The sequence below is a fragment of the Rhinichthys klamathensis genome, unplaced genomic scaffold (genome assembly GCF_029890125.1).
Source record: "Rhinichthys klamathensis goyatoka isolate OS25496 unplaced genomic scaffold, OSU_Roscu_1.1 h1tg000633l_1, whole genome shotgun sequence".
NCBI lineage: Eukaryota > Metazoa > Chordata > Actinopteri > Cypriniformes > Leuciscidae > Rhinichthys > Rhinichthys klamathensis.
Window position 1 is genome coordinate 571,810 of NW_026607079.1, and position 25,287 is coordinate 597,096.

General features: G+C 37.5%; 2 protein-coding genes across 3 annotated transcripts in view; one reads left to right on the forward strand and one right to left on the reverse strand.

Moving 5' to 3' along the window:
* The window catches only part of LOC130076198 (carbohydrate-responsive element-binding protein), a 62,946-nt gene extending 48,167 nt beyond the window's left edge, over window positions 1–14,779 (reverse strand). The window contains exons 1-4 of the mRNA XM_056241191.1: window positions 14,243–14,779; window positions 6,226–6,332; window positions 2,879–2,961; window positions 2,697–2,786 (exon numbers count right to left, since the gene is read on the reverse strand). Coding sequence (XP_056097166.1) covers window positions 2,697–2,786; window positions 2,879–2,961; window positions 6,226–6,332; window positions 14,243–14,586 — 624 coding nt within the window. The 5' untranslated portion in view covers window positions 14,587–14,779. The remainder of the gene's footprint in view (window positions 1–2,696; window positions 2,787–2,878; window positions 2,962–6,225; window positions 6,333–14,242) is intronic.
* Window positions 14,780–15,660: 881 nt separating this feature from the next.
* rpain (RPA interacting protein) lies at window positions 15,661–21,691 on the forward strand. 2 transcript variants are annotated; one of them, XM_056241200.1, is made up of 7 exons: window positions 15,663–15,824; window positions 16,644–16,829; window positions 17,864–17,936; window positions 19,402–19,516; window positions 19,599–19,662; window positions 21,360–21,500; window positions 21,580–21,691. In XM_056241200.1, exons 1-7 carry the CDS (start codon window positions 15,753–15,755, stop codon window positions 21,607–21,609), a joined length of 681 nt encoding a protein of 226 aa, XP_056097175.1. In that variant the 5' UTR covers window positions 15,663–15,752; the 3' UTR covers window positions 21,610–21,691. The 2 variants fall into 2 exon arrangements, with proteins under 2 accessions (XP_056097174.1, XP_056097175.1); XM_056241199.1 differs by having other exon boundaries at window positions 15,661–15,824; window positions 21,360–21,691.
* The last annotated feature ends 3,596 nt before the right edge of the window (window positions 21,692–25,287 follow it).

A 25,287-nucleotide genomic window follows, 5' to 3' on the forward strand; every position in this document is an offset into this window, starting at 1 on the left:
TTTGTTCACTTTGTAAGGGAGACTGACTGGGGTCAGAGATTTAATGGCCCTTCCTGTGAATATTGAACTTTGGGTTCTTGACCCACAGTTGCTTCTAGGGTTTTGCAACAGTCTCCCAACAGAGTGGGAAAAATGCAGTGTTGTATGACTAGTTCCTTCAGAAACACAATCGCATTACATATTTTGTATTAAAGTCCCCCTGTGGTGAAGTTGTTAATGTTGTTTATGTGTCTATGTGGTGTTTTTAATATGCTTTAAGACACACCATGAGTAAATTCATAAGTCGACAGCATTGCTGAGTATTTCCTCCTTAAAACTGCAGTGAACCAAAGACAGGCTCAAAAACACGGTTTGAAATCGCTGGTGTTTCTGACGTCACAAACGACCTTGTAACCAATCAGATCAACGTGTGATCGTCAACCAGTGGATCTCTGAGCTGAGGGAGTGAGTGGAGGCGGGGCTCATTGGCATATTCATAGACACGCGTATACTAAATGAGGCAAGGGTGTCGAGTTACATTCAAGATACAGGTCCTTCTCAAAAAATTAGCATATTGTGATAAAGTTCATTATTTTCCATAATGTTTTGTTACATTTTCCATAACTTTCATATATTTTAGATTCATTGCACACCAACTGAAATATTTCAGGTCTTTTATTGTTTTAATACTGATGATTTTGGCATACAGCTCATGAAAACCCAAAATTCCTGTCTCAAAAAATTAGCATATCATGAAAATTGTCTCTAAACGAGCTATTAACCTAATCATCTGAATCAACTAATTAACTCTAAACACCTGTAAAAGATTCCTGAGGCTTTTAAAAACTCCCAGCCTGTTTCATTACTCAAAACCGCAATCATGGGTAAGACTGCCGACCTGACTGATGTCCAGAAGGCCATCATTGACACCCTCAAGCAAGAGGGTAAGACACAGAAAGAAATTTCTGAACAAATAGGCTGTTCCCAGAGTGCTGTATCAAGGCACCTCAGTGGGAAGTCTGTGGGAAGGAAAAAGTGTGGCAAAAAACGCTGCACAACGAGAAGAGGTGACCGGACCCTGAGGAAGATTGTGGTGAAGGACCGATTCCAGAGCTTGGGGGACCTGCGGAAGCAGTGGACTGAGTCTGGAGTAGAAACATCCAGAGCCACCGTGCACAGGCGTGTGCAGGACATGGGCTACAGGTGCCGCATTCCCCAGGTCAAGCCACTTTTGAACCAGAAACAGCGGCAGAAGCGCCTGACCTGGGCTACAGAGAAGCAGCACTGGACTGTTGCTCAGTTTTGCATGTCATTCGGAAATCAAGGTGCCAGAGTCTGGAGGAAGACTGGGGAGAAGGAAATGCCAAAATGCCTGAAGTCCAGTGTCAAGTACCCACAGTCAGTGATGGTCTGGGGTGCCATGTCAGCTGCTGGTGTTGGTCCACTGTGTTTTATCAAGGGCAGGGTCAATGCAGCTAGCTATCAGGAGATTTTGGAGCACTTCATGCTTCCATGTGCTGAAAAGCTTTATGGAGATGAAGATTTCATTTTTCAGCACGACCTGGCACCTGCTCACAGTGCCAAAACCACTGGTAAATGGTTTACTGACAATGGTATTACTGTGCTCAATTGGCCTGCCAACTCTCCTGACCTGAACCCCATAGAGAATATGTGGGATATTGTGAAGAGAAAGTTGAGAGACGCAAGACCCAACACTCTGGATGAGCTTAAGGCCGCTATCGAAGCATCCTGGGCCTCCATAACACCTCAGCAGTGCCACAGGCTGATTGCCTCCATGCCACGCCGCATTGAAGCAGTCATTTCTGCAAAAGGATTCCCGACCAAGTATTGACTATTGAGTGCATAACTGAACATAATTATTTGAAGGTTGACTTTTTTTTTTGTATTAAAAACACTTCTTTTATTGGTCGGATGAAATATGCTAATTTTTTGAGACAGGAATTTTGGGTTTTCATGAGCTGTATGCCAAAATCATCAGTATTAAAACAATAAAAAACCTGAAATATTTCAGTTGGTGTGCAATGAATCTAAAATATATGAAAGTTTAATTTTTATCATTACATTATGGAAAATAATGAACTTTATCACAATATGCTAATTTTTTGAGAAGGACCTGTATTTTAAGGCATGAAGAATTTTTTTTCAAGGATAAAATGTTTAAATATGTCATTTTGGTGATCTAAGCTGAGTTTGAAGGGATACAATTATTGACTACAGGGGGACTGTTCAAGAAAAAAAGCTAATTTCAGGAAGTTATGGTCGCATTTCAGAAATCACTTAAACCTTTTTGTGAAGATGTCTATAATCATGTCAGTCATTTTATGGTGGGATTATTCGGGTGATAAATCGATATATCATCCAGAATGAAAAATCAAACCATATTTGGAAATTCTAAGATTATCAACTTACAACGATTGGCCAATTATAAGAAAAGTTAAAGTCTTCTCCTGAGAGCTTTCTGTTGTCAAATACTTTAGTGAATATTTAAGTAAGTAAGTAAGTAAATTTTGAATGCAAAATGAATTTTCAGCTATTTTATAGATATCTCACATGCTGTATTATATATTTTGGCATTATATTGGTCATTTTGGTATTTTTTCTTTTCATGTCTGGACCTTTGATTATAGCATGAACCGGTTTACCGTCCAGCACAATATCATACACAATTGACCGATTATATTCGGTCAGTTACTCACTCTTTTCTTATAGTAAATCCTCCATTTGTGATATTCTTTTATCACCACCTCTATCCGTCTCTTCCAGTAGCTTCCCTCCAGAACAATCGCCTGTAAACGGCATAAATAAACACATTCATAATAAAATCTTCTCTTCTACACTGAAATGCATTTGTGTCTTCAGGTCTGTCGTTGAGACTCACCTCAGGTTTGCCGTGGGCATCCGCCTCCGACCCCTCCAGCGGCGTGACAAACCCACACACAGGGTTCTTCCTTTTCTCCACATCTAAAGCAATTTAACATTATATTTCATTTTTGTAGTTCATTATTCACTTCTATAATTACTGGCCCAGTGGTACCAGCACGTTACTTTTTTGTAATTATTATTAAAAAATAATAATTCTTTGAAGAACTGATCGCTGAAAGGTTATTTTTGCCAAATCACAAATCACAGCCAAAACTGCGAAAAACCGCCCTTTAGAACCTTTTGTTTTTAAGAGTGTATCAAAAGATTATAAAGTTAGGTCAATTTTATTTGTAAAGCATTTTTCACAAAACACAAAATTTCAAGGCAGCTTTACAGAAAAACATGATGTCAAAGTTTATGATATATTCATGCCTTATCGCCCTACGCGAGTATACTGTATATATTAGGGATGCACGATATATCGGCCACCATATCGGTATCGGCCAATATGTTCATTTTTATGTTATCATTATCGGCCCACTAAAAAAAATTTGGCCGATATATTAAAGCCGATAAATAATGTATTATTTCCTTCAGCTGAGACACTTCAGATGCGCACTGTTCAACATTATGGTTTTGAATTCCTTGAAATAAGATTAAAAATCACTTCAAAAAGGGAAAATACAGTTCAGTGCTAGTCTGTAATATCGGCTACATAAAATTATCAGGAGAACATCATTATGATTGTGTGCTTGGTACATACATTTTAACATGGTTCCTGCACACTTTTGAAAGTCAAATTTAAGGCTTTTTAAGACCTTTTTAAGACCTGAAGAAATCAAAATTAATACCGTACATTAGGGCTGTGCAGTATTGGCAAAAATATATCTTGATATTTTCAACGTTTTGTTGATAATAATTAGATGATATTTTACTGATTGTGTTTTTGTGCTGGTGCCATGGCTGGTTTAGGTCTGTTGTTGACAGCTGACTCACGAAGATATTCATATTTTTCATATTCTATGCAGTGGTCAGTTCAGAGCAGTGACAGAAATTAATATTTTAATTAAGGGGCAATATTTGTCACCTTAAATTGATTTTTTCAGGGGCATTTTCACCCATATATGGACATTTTTTCTTAACTTATTTACAGTTATGCATCACCTTTAATGTCAAATACTATCATTAAAATTAAATTATACAGTAATTATACAATAATACTTAATTATATAATAATCATACAGTACCACTGTTACAGTCAAATTAAATCATTCAATCAAAATCCATCTTTGCAGTGCAGAGGTGACAGAAGCGTCATCAGAAGTGGCATTCATTTATTTACACTCCATTTACAACTGCATAAATAAAGCTATGAGATATATATATTTTTAAATCAATATTCAATATTTAAATATGAAATGATTTCTAATTTTAACATTTTATTTAAAGGGTACTTTAAATATGAAACCGCAGCGGCAAATCACTGTCTTAAAAAGTGAGTTGAGGGAGTCATTCATTCAACCGATTCGTTCAAACGGCTGATTCATTCGGGAAAGAAGCAAGTGATTCGTTCAAAACGCGGATTTCAGTCAAGAAATAATCGCTGTCGGTTGCATTGAGACTCTGCTACGGTTTCATTTTGAAATTATAGTCGGCGAAATAAAGGGAAAACAAACAATATTGACAATATTGTGTCTAAAAAGTAACTCAATGTTAACCTATTGTTAATTTAACTGTTGTATAACATAAATATCACAATTGGAATTGTGCACGGGAAAACGGCACTCTTTCTGATGTGATATTCTAATATAAGAACATAATATGATATAAATATAAGACAAAAACTAACTTGGGGACATAACAGTTACACTGCACACATCACGCAGTGAAAGCACGAGACAAATGCGATGTCAGCTCGCAGTGCCTCGTACATTGTTAAAACAATGATTACAATATCATACAAGACAATACACATCGCACACCATACGCACATAAAGAATGAACTTACAACTGAACTGACATTTACGACCTTTCTTCTCCTTCTCTCCTCTCGCGTGCAGGAGACAGTTATGCTGCCGCGACTCGCGAGTGACGCGAAATGTCACGTGAACTAGCAAATCCACAAAGATAGAATAATAAATAAATAAAAATACGTACGCTAATTAGATGGTTTTAATTTGGAAAGCTTTTAGATATGTCTAAGTCAAAGTGTCATCTAAAATTTAAGACCTTTCATAAGTAAAAATAAGACTTTATAAGACTTTTTATGGCCTTAAATTTTAAAAATCTAATTTAAGACTTTTTAAGACTTTTTAAGGATCCGCGGGAACCCTGTTTAATGGTGAGACTTTTGTTCTTGTAATCAGGCTCTCAAAAATTATATAAAAATTTGGATTTTGATTTATCGGCCAATATATCGGTTATCGGCTTTCAAATATAAAGAATTATCGGTATCGGACAAAATTTTAGTTCTTTAGATTAAAAAAATAATAATTCTTTAAAGAACTGATAGCTGAAAGGTTATTTTTGGAAGCCAAAACTCTGAAAAACAGTTTTGAAGAGTGTATCAAAATATTATAAAGTTAGGTCTATTTTATTTGCAAGCATTTTCCACAAAACACAATGTTTCAAGGCAGCTTTACAGAAAAACATGATGTAATGTTTATAATATCCTCATGCCTTATAGTTGCATTTAGCAGATTAGAGCTGGGCGATAATATAGTTGACATTTTCAGAAGATGCAACCAATCAAGCTGTTGAGATTTGCTATATAGTATAAATCGCCCCACGCGAGTATACTGTGTATATTAGGGATGCATGATATATCGGCAACCATATCGGTATCGGCCGATATATGTTAAGTTTTAATGTTATTTTAAAATATTGTTATTGATATAAAAATTTGTATTCAGATTTACCGACCAATATATCGGTTATCGGCTTTTCAATTAAAGATTATCGGTTATCGGTATCGGCCAAAATTTTCATATCGGTGCATCCCTAGTTTATATGCGGATAAAGCTGGACATATTAATACATACAATTTTATATAAAGAGCTGGACGATAACATAGTTACATAGTAACAGGCAGTTGAGATTTGTTATATTATATATATATCGCTTTCTGTGAGCATTCTGTATATAATAATATGCAGAAAAAGTTGGATATAAAGTATATATAGAGAGCTGTGCAATAATACACTTTACATTTTGTGATGATATACTCAATCACACAGCCGAGATTTGCTATATAGTGAACACATGCTGAAAGGATGTTTTACGAAACACTTTTACATAAGAGAAATGACGTAAACTGTGAGTAACTAAGTAAATAAAGACTAGAAATGAGATTAGGAGACTCACATTGAATGAACCAGGCCCTCCAAATGCCGTTATTCAGCCGGATTTTATCCCTCCACAACAACCTCAAACCTTTGAAAGACTTCCACTTTGGAGAGACAATCTTCCCACTGAGAAGAAACACAAACATCAATGCAATCAACACTTTAGATGCAACTTTATGTGTACGCTGCACCATAATGCTAGCCAAGTACAAACAACATAAAATGATTTTTTTTAATCAACATTTTATTACAAGTTTCATCAGTGTCAGAAACATATATCACAGATTCAATGAACTAAATACAAACAAAAGTCATGAAATCAGATCAAATTAAAATAATTATACAAAACAAGTACACATAAATAAACTTTGTTTGGGACTATGACATATGGGTCTTGATGAATTTGCAAAACAATGGTGAAATCTTCCCTTTTCACCCCGCTGGCTCTGTATAAACATGCTTTTCCACCCAACAGGCACTTTAAACTGTGTTTGCAGACAGAATAATTTCATCAGTCTAATGCGGCGACACAGCTGCCCATTATCCGACGACACTTTACGCCATTTACTGACGACTCTAGTGCACTTAATCTCGAAAAACAAGAGGCAAGTGAACTAAGAGTGTTGTGTTCACTCTGTTGCTAAGAGTCCAGTGAGAATGATTGCTTAAATGTGGGATATGGCTTGAAGCCTGACAGATAAACAACACTGATGGGACGTCACTGAGCTGAAAGATGTCAAATAAAGTCTTCCTTCTTCCTGTATATGCCCTTTCTAGGATACGCCTAAGTGCAGTTGTGTAGCAAAACAACAAGTGCAAAATATTTACTTCGTTCCAAAACTTTATTGTCAGACAAACACCCTTTGACCTAAACTTTTAAGAGATTTTAAGTTAATACTTCAATGTGAGTGGTGCATGCAAAACTCTAGGGTGGCATTGTTTAATATAGGGTTAAAGGTAAGGATCAAAATATATCAGTATCGGTAGAGCTGTCACGATATCTACTTTTTGTTGTGCGATATATTGCACCAAAATTAATTGCGATAAACGATATTATTGTAATTTTCAGACCATTTTATGCCACTGATTACATAATGACAATATAATAGCATAATAATGCAAGTACACTGTTTCAAAGAACATTTTATTCTTATTCTATTCAATATTTAGACATTGTGAAATGTGAAAAAATAAATCCCAAATAAATAAAACAAGTAAATAAATACACTTTCGTTAACAAAAAAGTGCAAGGTATAAAGAACTAGATCAAAACAAAGTAATATGTCAATTTAAACTTTTAAAGTGTCTCACACAAAGGCACAGATGCATCAACAGGACATTTCTGCTGTCAGATTAGTTTTTTAATTGTTAGGCAGATTCCGAGAAAGGAACACCAACTGTTTACCTTGTGGGGCTTAAAGGAGAACTCCGGTCAATTTAAACATTGAGCTCATTTTTTTGGTAAATTTGGAGTGCTGTCAGTACAGAGAACAACGACAAAAATCGGTGTTTCCTACACCGTGTTATCCTCTTTTTAAAATTTGCACACTGTTGACTTAAACGGGGCTAGTTTTAAACCTGTTAACATCCTTGATGTGTCATTTTAAGTGAACAGCCATGTGAGTGATATTATTCAGAGTGAACACGGTGAAAGATATGAATAAAGATGTGAAAGATATGAATAAAAATGATGTTTATTCAGCCAGCTCACATACCCGTATTTACTTCCTGTTTTCGGTCGAAGTCCACAGTAGTCGATTGTCGAGTTCGCGCGCGCGATCATTGGTAACTAAGATAACTAATGATCGCGCCCGCGAACTCGACAATTGACTACTGTGGACTTCGACCGAAAAAAGGAAGTAAATACAGGTATGTGAGCTGGCTGAATAAACATCATTTTTATTCATATCTTTCACATCTAACGTTACTGCAGTCAGATTCACCGTTTTCACTCTGAATAAAATCACTCACATGGCTCAATTCCATGTTGGACTCGTTATTCCTAACTGGCTCGCTGTAGATGTCACGAAACAGAACACTTTAAAATGCAGTTGGTTCACGCCTTCTCTTTACCTGACAGTCTCTCTCTCTCTCTCTCTGTGTGTGTGTGTGTGTGTGTGTGTGGACACGCTGCCTGAGCCCCGCCTCCGACACAGAGTGCAGACAAGATGACAGAGGCAGCGCGATCAAAATGTTGGTGACATTCATTGTAATGTAAAAATAAATCTAATTATTATTTTTAATAATAAAACAAATTATCAGTTGCAATATATCGCGGCACCAAAAATGATCGCGCTCATTTCCATATATCGTGCGATAAGTCGATATATTGACTATCGCGACAGCTCTAAGTATCGGCTTATATAATGTTATATAATGATAATGATACATAATGTATTATTTACTTCAGCTGAGACACTTTAGATGCGCACTATTCAACATGATGGTTTTGAATTCCTTGAAATATGATTTAAATCACTTCAAAAAGTAAAATACAGTTCAGTTCAAGTCTGTCATATCGGCTACATAAAATTATAATGAGAACATCATTATAATTGTGTGCTTGGGACATGGATTTTAATGGTGAGACTTTTGTTTTTGTAATCAGGCTCACAAAATGATATAAAAATTTGGATTTAGATTTATCGGCCAATTTATCGGTTATCGGCTTTTATAAGAACTATCGGTTATCGGTATCGGCCAAAATGTTTATATCGGTTTCTCCTTTCAGCCAAACATAATCTGTTATATTAAAAATATCCTGGCTCTTCCAAATTTTATAATGGGAGTGAATGGTTGGTAACTTAGATTTTGAAGCCCAAAAAAGCACATCCATCATCATAAAAGTAATCCAGTGATACATTTTTATAAGAAAAATATCCATATTTATAACTTTATGAACTATAATCTCTGGCTTCCGGTAACAGCCGTATGCAAGTCGAGTTCCGGTGGAAGAGTGACCTCTGACCCGACGCATGACGAGTGACCTCAGACCTGACGAGTGACCTCTGACCCAACACATGACAAGTGACCTCTGACCCGACGCATGACGAATGACCTCAGACCTGATGAGTGACCTCTGACCCGACGCATGACCTCAGACCTGATGAGTGACCTCTGACCCGACGCATGACCTCAGACCTGATGAGTGACGAGTGACCTAAGACCTGATGATTGACCTCTCACCTGAAGCATGACGAGTGACCTCTGACCCGACGCATGACGACTGACCCAACGCATGACGAGTGACCTCTGACCCGACGCATGACAACTGACCCGACGCATGACGACTGACCCAACGCATGACGAGTGACCTCTGACCCGACGCATGACAACTGACCCGACGCATGACGAGTGACCTCTGACCCGACGCATGACAACTGACCCGACGCATGACGAGTGACCTCTGACCCGACGCATGACGACTGACCCGACGCATGACGAGTGACCTCTGACCCGACGCATGACAACTGACCCGACGCATGACGAGTGACCTCAGACCTGACGAGTGACCTCTGACCCGACACATGACGAGTAACCTCTGACCCGACACATGACGAGTGACCTCAGACCTGACGAGTGACCTCTGACCCGACACATGACGAGTGACCTCTGACCCGACACATGACGAGTGACCTCTGACCCGACGCATGACAACTGACCCGACGCATGACGAGTGACCTCAGACCTGACGAGTGACCTCTGACCCGACGCATGACGACTGACCTGACGCATGACGAGTGACCTCTGACCCGACGCATGACGACTGACCCGACGCATGACGAGTGACCTCAGACCTGACGAGTGACCTCTGACCCGACACATGACGAGTGACCTCTGACCCGACGCATGACGACTGACCCGACGCATGACGAGTGACCTCTGACCCGACGCATGACAACTGACCCGACGCATGACGAGTGACCTCAGACCTGACGAGTGACCTCTGACCCGACACATGACGAGTAACCTCTGACCCGACACATGACGAGTGACCTCAGACCTGACGAGTGACCTCTGACCCGACACATGACGAGTGACCTCTGACCCGACACATGACGAGTGACCTCTGACCCGACGCATGACAACTGACCCGACGCATGACGAGTGACCTCAGACCTGACGAGTGACCTCTGACCCGACGCATGACGACTGACCTGACGCATGACGAGTGACCTCTGACCCGACGCATGACGACTGACCCGACGCATGACGAGTGACCTCAGACCTGACGAGTGACCTCTGACCCGACACATGACGAGTGACCTCTGACCCGATGCATGACAACTGACCCGACGCATGACAAGTGACCTCTGACCCGACGCATGACCTCAGACCTGATGAGTGACCTCTGACCCGACACATGACAACTGACCCGACGCATGACGAGTGACCTCAGACCTGACGAGTGACCTCTGACCCGACACATGACGAGTAACCTCAGACCTGACGAGTGACCTCTGACCCGACGCATGACGACTGACCCGACGCATGACGACTGACCCGACGCATGACGAGTGACCTCTGACCCGACGCATGACGACTGACCCGACGCATGATGAGTGACCTCAGACCTGACGAGTGACCTCTAACCCGACACATGACGAGTGACCTCTGACCCGACGCATGACCTCAGACCTGATGAGTGACCTCTGACCTGACACATGACGAGTGACCTCTGACCCAACGCATGACAAGTGACCTCAGACCTGACGGAGTGACCTCTGACCCGACGCATGACGAGTGACCTCTGACCCGACGAGTGACCTCTATCTCGACGCATGACGAGTGACCTCTGACCCGACGCATGACGAGTGACCTCAGACCTGACGAGTGACCTCTGACCCGACGCATGACGAGTGACCTCAGACCTGACGAGTGACCTCTGACCTGACGCATGACGAGTGACCTCTGAGCCGACATTTTTCATTTTTGGGTGAACTAACCCTTTAACCCTAAATATGATCAATATAGTGACCCTTAACTTAACTTCTGTAGTACAAATGCTATCAGAGAATATTCACACAGTGTTTTTATGGCGCAATATCTGTATCTCACTGGCCAATTACAGCCGTCATAATGCTATTGTCATATGTGGTGATACGAGTAGATGTTTTTGATAGCCTGACATGATTTCTCATTTGATTTGACGTCAGGTCATTAGCATGTCATAAATCGCTACTGCTGACTCACGGTCAAAGTCTCACTGACATTGCATTACAATATATTACAAACAAGTTTCTTTAGGTCGTTTGACAAAGTCTGTCTGGTGCTATCATTAGCATACGGACACAGCAAAGAATAATGAATGTTTTAAGTAAAGGCAACACTGCAAAACCTTAAAGATAAGTCTTTAATTTTAGGTAAATCGTTTATTATAGGCTGTGGAACACCAACATACCGACAAAAAGACTTTACAAACAGGCTCAAAACTTTTAAATGGGCCAACATGCAAACCTAAAAAAGGTTTAAAGCAGGATTGCCTAAGTCTCGATATACTGTAGTAAATAAGACATTCAAGACTCTGGTCAGAGGTGAGACAGCTAAAAAATACAGTTCTGTCTGTGTGTTGCATCATTGTGGGTGAAGAAAGAAACTCTGTGTATATTTTGGAGAAAGTGTGTGGATTCCTCTGCCCTCGTTATTCTATAACTCTCACCTCGTTTGTCTTCCAACTCCTATCAAAGTCCAGAGGAGGTTTTTTTTTTTTTTACTCAGTCAAGGATTTCACAGCTGTTTCGAAAGCAAGACTGAGTGGTGAAACGTTATTACCTTGGATTAAAATGTAATAATATATAACATAGACCATTAGTAGTACATTCAAAGCTTTTTCATTCACTCATTTTTATATTAGCATTACATCATTCTTATTCATGACTTGAGCTGATGGTATGACGATATCTATCTATAAAATGCCTATCGTTAGAGATTTTGCTATTAGTGATGCACAATATTTCGGCCACCATATCGGTATCGGCCGATATATGTTCATTTTTAATGTTATCGTTATCGGCCCGATAAGAAAATGTAGCCAATATCTTAAAGCCGATAAATAATGTATTATTTCCTTCAGCTGAGACTCTTCAGATGCACACTGTTCAACATGATGGTTTTGAATTACGTGAAATATGACAAAAAGGAAAATACGGTTAAGTGCACCACAAGTCTGTCATATAGGCTACATAAAATTAGCATATAATTAATTATAGAACATTATAATTGTGTGCTTGGGACATGGCTTTTAATGGTGAGACTTTTGTTTTTGTAATCCGGCTCTTAAAAATAATATAAAAATTTGGATTTAGATTTATCGGCCAATATATCGGTTATCGGCTTTTATAAGAACTATCGGTTATCGGTATCGGCCAAAATGTTTATATTGGTGCGTCCCTATTTGCTATATCGTGTATATTGCGGAATGTAAATATTAATATATAAATTAGGGCTGGGCAACGATTAATCGTGATTAATCGCATCCAAAATAAAAGTTTGTGTTTACATAATATATGTGTGTGTAGTGTGTATAATTATTTTGTATATATAAATACACACACATGCTTGTATATATTTAAGAAATATTTGCATGTATATACTTTATATATATTTATTGTTCGTTAACAATAGCTTAATTGCTGGGCAATTAATCGTTGCCCACCCCTAAATAAATATAATATTGTAAACACTTATCACATCACATCACTATTGACATTCAAAGTCATGAAATGCCTGAATGAGAATATAAAGAGCGGGACGTGTTTGATGTAAATTTGCTTTCATTTGCTTGTGGATGTTTGCTTCGCAAGTGAAATTGCAACTACTGCTGTATTTTAATACCACGTAGCATATTTTGCAAGTAACTTCGTCGCCCTTTCTGTCGAAATGGTCCCACACAGTAGGCTACTACTAGTACTACTTTTTACATTTTGCTATGTCTGTAGGCACGTGTGGTTGCGCTTGAATGGTCGAATACACACGCAATTATGTCAAAATGCCCATCTATGGAGTATTTAGGTAACACAGCCATTATGTCTCAAGTGAAAGTACAAAGTTGGGTGTAAACCGGATGTGTATCAGTATAATGGATCAGTGCATTTGGTCTTAATGTGACAGTAGCGTAATATACCTGCTGATCTGTGTCATTAATGGTAATGAAACAAAAGAGAGAATAACTTGCAGCTCTTGACAGAATAACTTTTTTTAGCTTTAATAAGAATGCATTTATATTTAATTGATATGGTGAAGACTATGCAATTTTATTATTTGATTAAGTTTCGGTACTAATTCTACCTACACTAGAAAAAATATTGGCTCGTATCAACCCACAAACACAACGGTTAGGTTTGTCCAAATTTGACAGTGGAATCAATCCAGTGTTCTTGTTAAATAAACCTTAACCTGATAAACTTAATTTAATTAATATTTTGGTAATATTGTATTTGTCTTATTTTGTTTGTAATTTGCTTTTTATTAACAAAAATTAGATCAAATAACAAAAAATCACTATTGTGATATATATCGTTATCGGAAAAAAAGAATTTGGTCACATCGCCCACCCCAATTCATGACAGTTAAAGTAATGTTACTGAAAGCTTGCAATAAATATCACTGAAAGTGGATTATCTAAATAAAATTATGTTTTCATTTACAAATAGTTTAACATGTAAACAGTGAGGTGAACGGTCAATTATATTTTTACTTTTATTGGTTAACTTATACACTTTGCAATGAGGTAGATCAACTGTATAGCGTTTTATGAGGTAAACATTTAAGTTAAATTGAAATTGAACTGCAGTTTGGATGTTTTGTATCAATATAAACACTGTATTAGGTGAATTTCACTAAAAAGATCAGTTACATTCGCTGTTTTACAGTTATGTAAACATTGCAGTGAGGTGTGTAAGTTCAATTTATCTGTACTTTTAACAGTTTTATACTGATGTAAACATTAACATGAGGTGAATATTTACTTCAACTGTTTATAGTAAAGCAGACATTGCAGTAATGTAAATTAGAGTTAAATTATATGTTTGTTTTACCTGTATGCCAGTGTCATACATTCAAACAGGCGCGTGAGAGTTGGGTCGATGCTCAGTCGTCTGGAACTCAATGGACCGAAACTGTAGGTCTGGCAGTCCGGTTTAGTAACAGTGTCATAATTATCATAATAATTATAAAGAGCTGCGCTTCTCCTCCTGACTGAGTCGCTGTGAGGCGAGGAAACCATGAAATGCCCGCTGTGGATCACTTGAGTCCGCCGGACTGATCCGAATCCCACTCCGGCGTCCACACTGGGCAAGTGATCATCCGGATCCGAATCAGACTCCGAATCCGGTCCGATTTGATTGGGTTCTGCAGTTTCTGAGTACTCTGCCTTTGCCATAGTGTTATTCTCTGCTGTCACGCTGTTCAAATCAAAAGTAGTTCACTGAGAAAAACGCCATCTGAGTGAGGAGGCGCGTGCACGCTCAGCCCCACTGCAACTTAGTATGCAACAGGTCAAAGATCAAGCGTGATAGAATGATTAAAACTCACTGATTAAAACGCTGCATTGAGCTGTTTCAAACTCTCCGAGGCCGCTCAATTGTGTAAGAGTTGATCTCTGTTGTGTGGCATCATGTTAGTAGATGCTATTATTAGAGTCTATTTGATCTGTAAATATGTCCTGGTCTAGTAGAGGCGCGTGCACGCCATGTCGTAATAACACCGTAAATACGAGATTTTAACTTGTAAAAAGCATTCACGTCCTCTTAAATTGTGTAAGCTGGGAATCTTCTGAGAGCCCCTAGTTGTTGTACCACCACGTGACCGAATAAATAATAAATCCTGACGCTTTTTTGAGTATTTGAACTTTGAGCATCTTTTTTATACACAACATATCTTGTAAAACAGATCTGTGTATTGTTATATTTATTTTAAGGAAATATTAATTAAAATTAACATATTATATATAAAATAAATTACACAGTTTTTATAAATAGTGTATATATTTTTTATTTTATACTGTTAAATAAAATATATTTAATGCAAACAAAAGGTTTTACAACTAATACAAAAGGTAAAATAATCATACATTCATAAATAATTGATACATTTATTTAAATAAAGATAAATACAACGAAACAGACATTATGTGAAATGTAAATATTATCTTGCATGGTTTATCAATATTTATTTTAATATTATTATAATAATATTTGAATATTAATTGTTAATAATATTTATTTTAATATATTTGATATTTCATTTCAAAAATAACTTTTACAAAATCCATACAAAATAAACAATCTGAATAAAAATAAATTAAATTGACTTGAGTAAAAAAATCCTTTAAATTAAGTGAACAATATAAAAACTGTGAGTAAATAACTTTTATAAACCCGCTCGGAGAGATCACGGACTACAAATCCCATGAGCGCTGAAACAACGTCCGGGTATGTGTGACGTCAGCGGAAGGTTAAAAGTCGATGATTGGCAACCATCCGCTTGGTTTGTCTGTGTTTTCTCCGGGATTGAGTTCTGTGGAAGTGTTTTAGGTTCAGTCGAAGCATGGACGCGGTTCAGAGACACAGATCCATGTACAAAGGCACGACACCACCATGGAAAGAAACATACAGGAAGGTAAGTGTCATGTTGACTTGCTTCTGTTATGGAGGATCTCATGAAAGCTTTCGACAGCTATAGTACGGTCGGTCATATTTTAATATTATTATCATATTATGAAATAAAGAAGCACATTATTTTCCATACAGAATAATGAATGTTAAATAAAATGGCTTTTTAGGACAATTACGTTCTGACATTATTTTCATGCCATTTACAGTAATGTAAAGTTATATGGCGATAAATTATTAATATATTTACCAGCCCACAGCTTCAAACCTCTCAAAAACTTGTCTAACCGAACCACAACACTTTCCCAGACCTGAAGGTATTGATATGGATACATTTGTATCTCAAAAGGTCCATTAAAAACAAACGCACAGAAACTGAGAAATTTGTGAATTTTAGCTTGCATCTAAATTGTTAAAATTTTCTATATGTATGTTAAAGTCCCCCTGTGGTTAAAATATTGTTTTTAAGTTGTTTATATGTCTATGTGGTGTTTTTAATATGCTTTAAGACTAAATTCACAAGTCGACAGCATTGCTGAGTATTTTCTGCTTAAAACTGCAGTGAACCAAAGACGGTCTCAAAAACACGGTTTGAAATCGCTGGTGTTTCTGACGTCACAAACTGCGGGCCTAATTTGCATATTCATAGAACCGCGTATACTAAATGAGACAATGCAGTGTATAGTTGTATTCTAGCTATTTCAAGTCATGATGGGGGGAAAAATCAAGGGAAAAAAACGTTTAAATATGTACTTTTGGTGATCAAAGATGAGTTTTAAGGGATAAATTAATTGATTAATTGAAATTAATCTTCTCTGTCTTCCAGCGCTGTGTGGAGCGTCTAAAGAACAGCCGGTCGCGGTTACTGGAGAAGTTCAGACAGATGGGAGAGGATTCGAGCGGATCGAACCGGTCTCTGCTGGTGCAGGAGGTGATGGAGGAGGAGTGGAGCGCGTTACAGTCGGCCAATCACAGGCTCCCGTCGCTGTGGAACGGAGACGGCATCAGAGATGTGCGTAATGTTCCTGAGACACGCGAACCCTCGTGTCGTTCACAGTCACACCAGGGTTTTAAACTATAAAGGACACATGAGAGCATTATTTGGTAACACTTTACTTGAAGGGGTGTGCATAAGACTAACATGACACCTTCATAATCATGACGTGACACATGTTATGAATATGAAGGAAGTTGTATGCATGTTTATGACAACTGTCATTAAGTGTCATTCGCTCAGTTATGACATTTTTAATGCAAATATGACATTGTTTGAAATGTCTTTGTTATGACACCTTGACATAAACCAATACATCATAACCTGTCAGTGTCTTTGTCATGACAACTTGACATTACTAAGACAACACAACCTGTCATAAACATGACATAGCAGATTAATTATCAAACTTAAGAAACCACTTAGCTTTATTGGTTAATATTACATTAAACTGTCAGGTGGTTGGTTTGACATTGGCTGTCATGAGGCATTATAACTTTTTAATGACAAATTCAATTTGTACCACTGTAGTTGAGGACGCAAAAAATATTCATGACACAGTTATAATGGCCTTATGACAGCCAATGTCAAAACCAACCACATGACAGTTTAACTTAATTTAATGTCAAGTTGTCATGACAAAGACACTGACAGGTTATGATGTATTTGTTTATGTCAAGGTGTCATAACAAAGACATCTCAAACAATGTCATATTTGCATTAAAATGTCATTATTGAGCGAATGACACTTAATGACGGTTGTCATAAACATGCATAAACCCTACTTAATATTCATGACATATGTCATGTCATGGTTATGAAGGTGTCATGTCAGTCTTATGAACACCCCTTCAAGTGTTACCCATCAAGGATTTTACTTCTTCACTCACACTCCTAAACACAATATAGCTTACCTTTAAACTCAGTGCATCTTAAGTGTCCTCCTGATACATATATGCAATAGAGTTGAAGTTAATCAACTCAAAAAGAGTTTGCATCAACTCTGTATATTATACTCTGTATATGTTTACGCGTGTGCTCTTCCTCCTCAGGTTTACACCGCACAGCGGGAGTTTGACGAACTTTCAGCGTTTGAGGAGATTCAGCAGGAGCTCGTAGCGCAAGGTTTGCTTTTCCTCTTTATATCAGCTCGAGAAACACTCGGACGTGTGTCAGAATTCACTACTCGTGACATAATGGAAATGCATTAGTTAAGTGTTAAATCACTTAAGACTATTTCAATGTTTTTATTCAGGAAATATATTAATGGTCATTTTTAAAAAGGTTTCTTCTGGAATAATTGTAGAATTTCTGACAAATATTGAATTAAATGATTCGATGTAAATGTAATTATTACTGTTGTTACTTTTGGTATATATGTCTGATTTAAAGATGTTATTATTATTTTTGTCAACAATGTATTGAATTGATTGTAATCACAATTCTTTTTTAATTGAAATACTTGGTAGTGTCGGGAATGTGTTAAATCCCTTAAGACTTTTTGGTAACACTTTACTTGAAGGGGTGTACATAAGACTGGCATGACACCTTCATAACCATGACATGACATATGTCATGAATATGAAGTAGGGTTTATGCATGCTTATGACAACTGTCATTAAGTGTCATTCGCTCAATAATGACATTTTGAATGCAAATATGACATTGTTTAAGATGTCTTTGTTATGACACCTTGACATAAACCAATACATCATAACCTGTCAGTGTCTTTGTCATGACAACTTGACATTAAATTAAGTTAAACTGTCATGTGGTTGGTTTTGACATTGGCTGCCATAAGGCCATTATAACTGTCATGAATATTTTTCGTGACCTCAACTACAGTGGTACACATTGAATTTGTCATTAAAAAGTTATAATGACTTCATGACAGCCAATGTCAAAACCAACCACCTGACAGTTTAATGTAATGTTAACCAATAAAGCTAAGTGGTTTCTTAAGTTTAATAATTAATCTGCTATGTCATGTTTATGACAGGTTGTGTTGTCTTAGTAATGTCAAGTTGTCATGACAAAGACACTGACAGGTTATGATGTATTTGCTTGTGTCAAGGTGTCATAACAAAGACATTTCAAACAATGTCATATTTGCATTAAAAATGTCATAACTGAGCGAATGACACTTAATGACGGTTGTCATAAACATGCATACAACTTCCTTCATATTCATAACATGTGTCATGTCATGATTTTGAAGGTGTCATGTTAGTCTTATGCACACCCCTTCAAGTAAAGTGTTACTGACTATTTCAATGTCTCTCATTAGACAATGTTTTTATTCAGAACATATATTTTAAAAAAGGTTTCTCTTGGATTAATTTGAGAATTTTATGTTTATGAAAGATTCTATGTCAGTGTTATTATTACTGTTGTTACTATTGGTATACATGTCTGATTTTGTATACTGATTGTTTTTTAAAGGAAAAAGTTAAATTATTGTAAACTATATATTGAATTGATTGTAATCACAATATTTTTTAAATTGAAATGCTGTTGATTGCCATGAATATAGCCATTGCTGCTGATATGGCGTTAGATCATATATAAATAAATGCGTGTCCTCCTCCAGAGCTCTTGATTCTGGAGGAATATAACAGCAGTGTGCGCTATGAAGAACAGTATTTGGACTCGGTGCTGGAGGGAATGGAGCCGGGTGGACGGATCATATGTCCTATATGTCATGTGTAAGTGTTTGCCATAAATCAATCTTTCCTGCAAAACCCATCTATCTTAATAACATGTAATTGTGTTCCTCTCTCTGTGCAGGAATAATCTGACAGTGAACGGTCATTTTACATCATGTCCATGTGGCCTTTACGTCAACACGACTGTGAGTACACTTTTAAAGGGGTGATATGTAAGAGTTAATCACTTTTTTGTAACGAGACTTCATAGTTTGTCTCTGAAAGCATGTAGATCTCACATAGTCAGATCTACAGGTGAAACTCGAAAAATTAGAATATTGTGCAAAAGTTCATTTATTTCAGTAATTCAACTTAAAAGGTGAAACTAATATATTATATAGACTCATTACATGCAAAATGAGATATTTCAAGCCTTTATTTGTTATAATTTTGATGATTATGGCTTAACCTCATAATCATCAAAATTATGATGCAGTTTCGTGCCTAATTTCGACCCCCGCCAAATTATTGGGTTGGGATTAGGGGTGGGGTTAGGATTAGGGGTGTGGTTAGGATTAGTGGTGTGGTTATGATTGGGGGCGGGGTTATGATTAGGGGCGTGGTTAGGATTAGGGGAGGGGTTAGGATTAGGGGTGGGGTTAGGATTAGGGGCGTGGCTAGGATTAGGGGCATGGTTGGGATTAGGGGTGGGGTTGGGATTAGGGGCGTGGTTAGGATTAGGAGTGGGGTTAGGATTAGGGGCGTGGTTAGAATTAGGGGTGGGGTTAGGATTAGGGGCGTGGATAGGATTAGGCAATCAGGTACTGACTTCAACGAGGGGGGTAATAATTGGCAGGGGGTCGAAATTAGGCACAACACCGGTGGGCAGTGTTCGGGGTGGAGACTGAAGGCGGTGACTGAGTAGTTCTGACGTCACATTTATACAGAAGTCTTTGAGAATAAACAACATCTGCAAAGTTACAACGCTCAAAGTTCAAAGCAAAGGGAGATATTTGCTTTTAAAGAAATCATTTTTTAAGGACTACAACAAACGGCTGGTAGAGACTACACAAGCTTCCTCCCGGGTTAGTGACATCACCAACCCTAAAATTTACATAAACCCCGCCCCCGGGGACACGCAGTCCATGTTGAGAAGAGGAAGAGTTGTTATAGTCACTCTGTGTGCGTCTCACAACAGTTCCTATACGAGCGATTTATAGATTATCCTGACAGAATATGCTAATTGAAGATAGTTAACTCCACATCAGCAACATAAATTCATCAACTAACCATTCAGAGATGTCCTGTTGCTTCTACATGTTGTCACTTCTTCTTAGTCTCTCCATCATTGTCTGACTCCGGTTTAAACATAAAAGGCAGAACAGTTTCTGACATTTTAGTGTGTGTCTGCGTGAGGTAATCGGAGCTGCTAACACACACACTCTTGAAGCTCCGCCCACTGTGCCGGGAGCTGCAGCTCATTTGCATTTAAAGGGACAGACACAAAACGGTGCGTTTTTGCTCACCCTCAAAAAGTGACAACTTTAACATGCTATATAAAAATATCTGTGGGGTATTTTGAGCTAAAACTTCACATACACACTCTGGGGACATCAGAGATTTATTTTACATCTTGTGAAAAGGGCGTTATACCACCCCTTTAAATTTAAAATGTATTAGTTAATGTTGAAATGAACTAAAATGAGTAAATACTGTTGCAGTATTGTTCATTGTTGGTTCATGCTAACCACTAATGTTAACAAATGACACTTTATTATAAAGTGTTAGCATAAATGCATTATTTGATTGGTCTGGATGGAGTAGAATATAGTGAATATGTCCTTAACTCCAGTATTATCCACTAGAGATGAGTGTACAGTAACCCACGCTCGCGTCTCCGCAGGGCAGGAGCGTTTCCTCAGAGGTGTTACAGAGTCTCCTAGAGAGGCGTGTGACGGAGCACATGGAGGATTGTCTTCATAACCCCAGCTTCTCCATGGCCTTTAACACGGACGGATCCCCCAACCTCATGATCAGCTGCAAGGTGTTCATGTCACGTGACCAGAGCTCGGTTCTGCTTCTCGATCTATTCTAATCACGTGATCTGCTTTTCCTCTCCCCAGGTGTGTGACTATCTGTCCGTCGTCCTGTGAGCCGTTCCTCCACACTGCACTCTGTCTGACCGATGTTTTTAAATGTTATTTCTGTGAAATAAAGACTTATTTGTAACCTTTATCATTCCCTACCTTTATTTGAGTCGTAATGCTAATTTAAACTCAACTTTTTTTTTGTCAAATTTGATTTAAATCCCCAAAATATGTACGTTTAATAGCTAGTTATACACTGATTTTGAAACTCTTAACTCCTCCATGGGCTTCTAAGGGATTGAAACTGGCCGGCCCAGAAAAGTTATTAAAGACATCGTTAAAATAGTCTGAGTGACTACAGTGGCTCAACCTTAAGTTTATCAAGCGACGAGAATACTTTCTGTGCGCAAAAAACAAACAAAAATAACGACTTTATTCAAGTTAATAAGTTATAAGTTGAATAAAGCCGTTATTTTTGTCGTTTTTTTGCGCACAGAAAGTATTCTCGTCGCTTGATAAACTTAAGGTTGAGCCACTGTAGTCACTCGGACTATTTTAACAATGTCTTTAATAACTTTTCTGGGCCGGCCAGTTTCGATCCCTTAGAAGCCTATGGAGGAGTGATCCAGCTCTCAGATTTAATCAAAAATATCTTAATTTGTGTTCTGAAGATGAACGAAAGTCTTACGGGGTTGAACAACATGAGGGAGAGTAATTACTGACAGAGTTTACATTTTGGGGTGAACGAACTAATTGCTGTGGTGTTTCTGAATAAATAAACATTAGCCACTGGTCTCTTATATTAATGTTGTTCAGAAGCCTGTGCAATGATGCAGTTTCGTGCCTAATTTCGACCCCCGCCAAATTATTGGGTTGGGATTAGGGGCGTGGTTAGGATTAGGGGTGGGGTTATGATTAGGGGTGGGGTTGGGATTAGGGGCGTGGTTAGGATTAGGGGTGGGGTTATGATTAGGGGTGGGGTTAGGATTAGGGGTGTGGTTAGGATTAGGGGTGTGGTTATGATTGGGGGCGGGGTTATGATTAGGGGCGTGGTTAGGATTAGGGGTGGGGTTAGGATTAGGGGCGTGGTTAGGATTAGGGGTTGGGTTAGGGGCGTGGTTAGGATTAGGGGTGGGGTTAGGATTAGGGGCGTGGCTAGGATTAGGGGCGTGGTTGGGATTAGGGGTGGGGTTGGGATTAGGGGCGTGGTTAGGATTAGGAGTGGGGTTAGGATTAGGGGCGTGGTTAGAATTAGGGGTGGGGTTAGGATTAGGGGCGTGGTTAGGATTAGGGGTGGGGTTGGGATTAGGCAATCAGGTACTGACTTCAACGAGGGGGGTAATAATTGGCAGGGGGTCGAAATTAGGCACAACACCGGTGGGCAGTGTTCGGGGTGGAGACTGAAGGCGGTGACTGAGTAGTTCTGACGTCACATTTATACAGAAGTCTTAACGGCTCGTGAAAAGGCACAGCTACTTTATGCAGGCTGTGTGCATTTGTCTGTGGATTGACTGTTTTGAAACTTATATGGGTTTCATAGCCCCTATACCTCTGTTATCATGACTAAACCCAGGAAATTTCACTTTTGACAATATGGGACCTTTAAAGTACAGAACTGCAAATAACCTTTTTGTGGATTACACGGAGATAACGATATCAGCCGTGTAAATGCACTACAGCTGTATATTTAGCCGTAAGTGGTTGAAAAAACGGAAAACTTAATGCGTTTTGGCCGTTCAATTTACACCACAGCACCGTTTTGTGTGTCTTTTGAAAACGGGTTTTAATTGTTTTTGTGGATTCATGTATAAAGGGATCATTTTGTCGTTCGTATGTGAAAAGCAAAGGGAAAACTTTTCCAGTTGTCAAGTAAACGTACCCTAAATCTCATGAACATTCACCTCATAAATCAGAAGAATTTATCTTTATGCATGCAATAACGCATATTTTAGAAATATTAATTTTTACATTGACCATGTATTTTAATGAAAATGTTGCAGTAAGGCACTTTAATTTGTGTTAATCTTTTTTTATATATATATAATTATGAAGCATTTATATCTAATGGTGGTATTTGTTGTAGTATCTTAGTTGAATTTTGCATTTATTCTGATTAACATTAAAAATAAATCACTTACAGTAATGAGAATCTTCATTGAGAATAATAATCTATTCAGCCACTTTACAATAATGTGATTTTACTTTATTTTGCATTACATTTAAAACATAATTTGGGTGAGTTTCACAATGCAGAACCCCTTATGTCCTAATAATAGTCTTTATTATAATAAAACAATACATCTTTTTATTTTTGGGGAGAAATAAGAACATGTTTTTGTGAGATTGATCCTGTTATACATTGCAAGCAAATTTACAAAACATTTCTATTACTTTATCAATGTCTCAGAGGCGAGTTTATGGTGACGCGTGTCATTTCTGCACCATGAAAAATAATAACTATAACATCTTTCAATGTTTATTCTCAGGAAGTCCCGCCTGTTTCATGCCGATTTCTCCTAATCTAGTCGTCTAATGAACCTGGCACTGAATATTACTAATATTGTTGGTTTTTGATTCATTTTTTTCTTTTGTAAGTCGCTTTGGATAAAAGCTTCTGCTAAATGCATAAATGTAAATGTCACTCTTCAGGAAGTCAAATTAACTCGGAACATCTATCTATCTATCTATCTATCTATCTATCTATCTATCTATCTATCTATCTATCTATCTGTCTATCTATCTATCTATCTATCTATCTATCTATCTATCTATCTATCTATCTATCTGTCTATCTATCTGTCTATCTATCTATCTATCTATCTATCTATCTATCTATCTATCTGTCTATCTATCTATCTATCTATCTATATGTCTATCTATCTATCTATCTATCTGTCTATCTATCTATCTATCTATCTATCTATCTATCTATCTATCTATCTATCTGTCTATCTATCTATCTATCTATCTATCTATCTATCTATCTATCTATCTATCTGTCTATCTATCTATCTATCTGTCTATCTATCTATCTATCTATCTATCTATCTATCTGTCTATCTATCTATCTATCTATCTATATGTCTATCTATCTATCTATCTATCTATCTGTCTATCTATCTGTCTATCTATCTATATGTCTATCTATCTATCTATCTATCTATCTATCTGTCTGTCTATCTATCTATATGTCTATCTATCTGTCTATCTATCTATCTGTCTATCTATCTATCTGTCTGTCTATCTATCTATCTATCTATCTATCTATCTATCTATCTATCTATCTATCTGTCTATCTATCTGTCTATCTATCTATCTGTCTATGTATCTGTTTATCTATCTATCTATCTATCTATCTATCTATCTATCTATCTATCTATCTATCTATCTATCTCTTTATCTATAAATCTATCTATCTATAAATCTATCTATAAATCTATCTATCTATCTATCTATAAATCTATCTATCTATCTATCGATCTATGTCTATCTATCTGTCGATCTATCTATCTATCTCTTTATCTATCTATCTATCTATCTATAAATCTATCTATCTATCTATCTATCTATAAATCTATCTATCTATCAATCTATCTATCTATCTATCAATCTATCTATAAATCTATCTATCTATAAATCTATCTATCTATAAATCTATCTATCTATCTATCTATCTATCTATCTATCTATCTATCTATCTATCTATCTATCTATCTATCTATCTATCTATCTATCTATCTATCC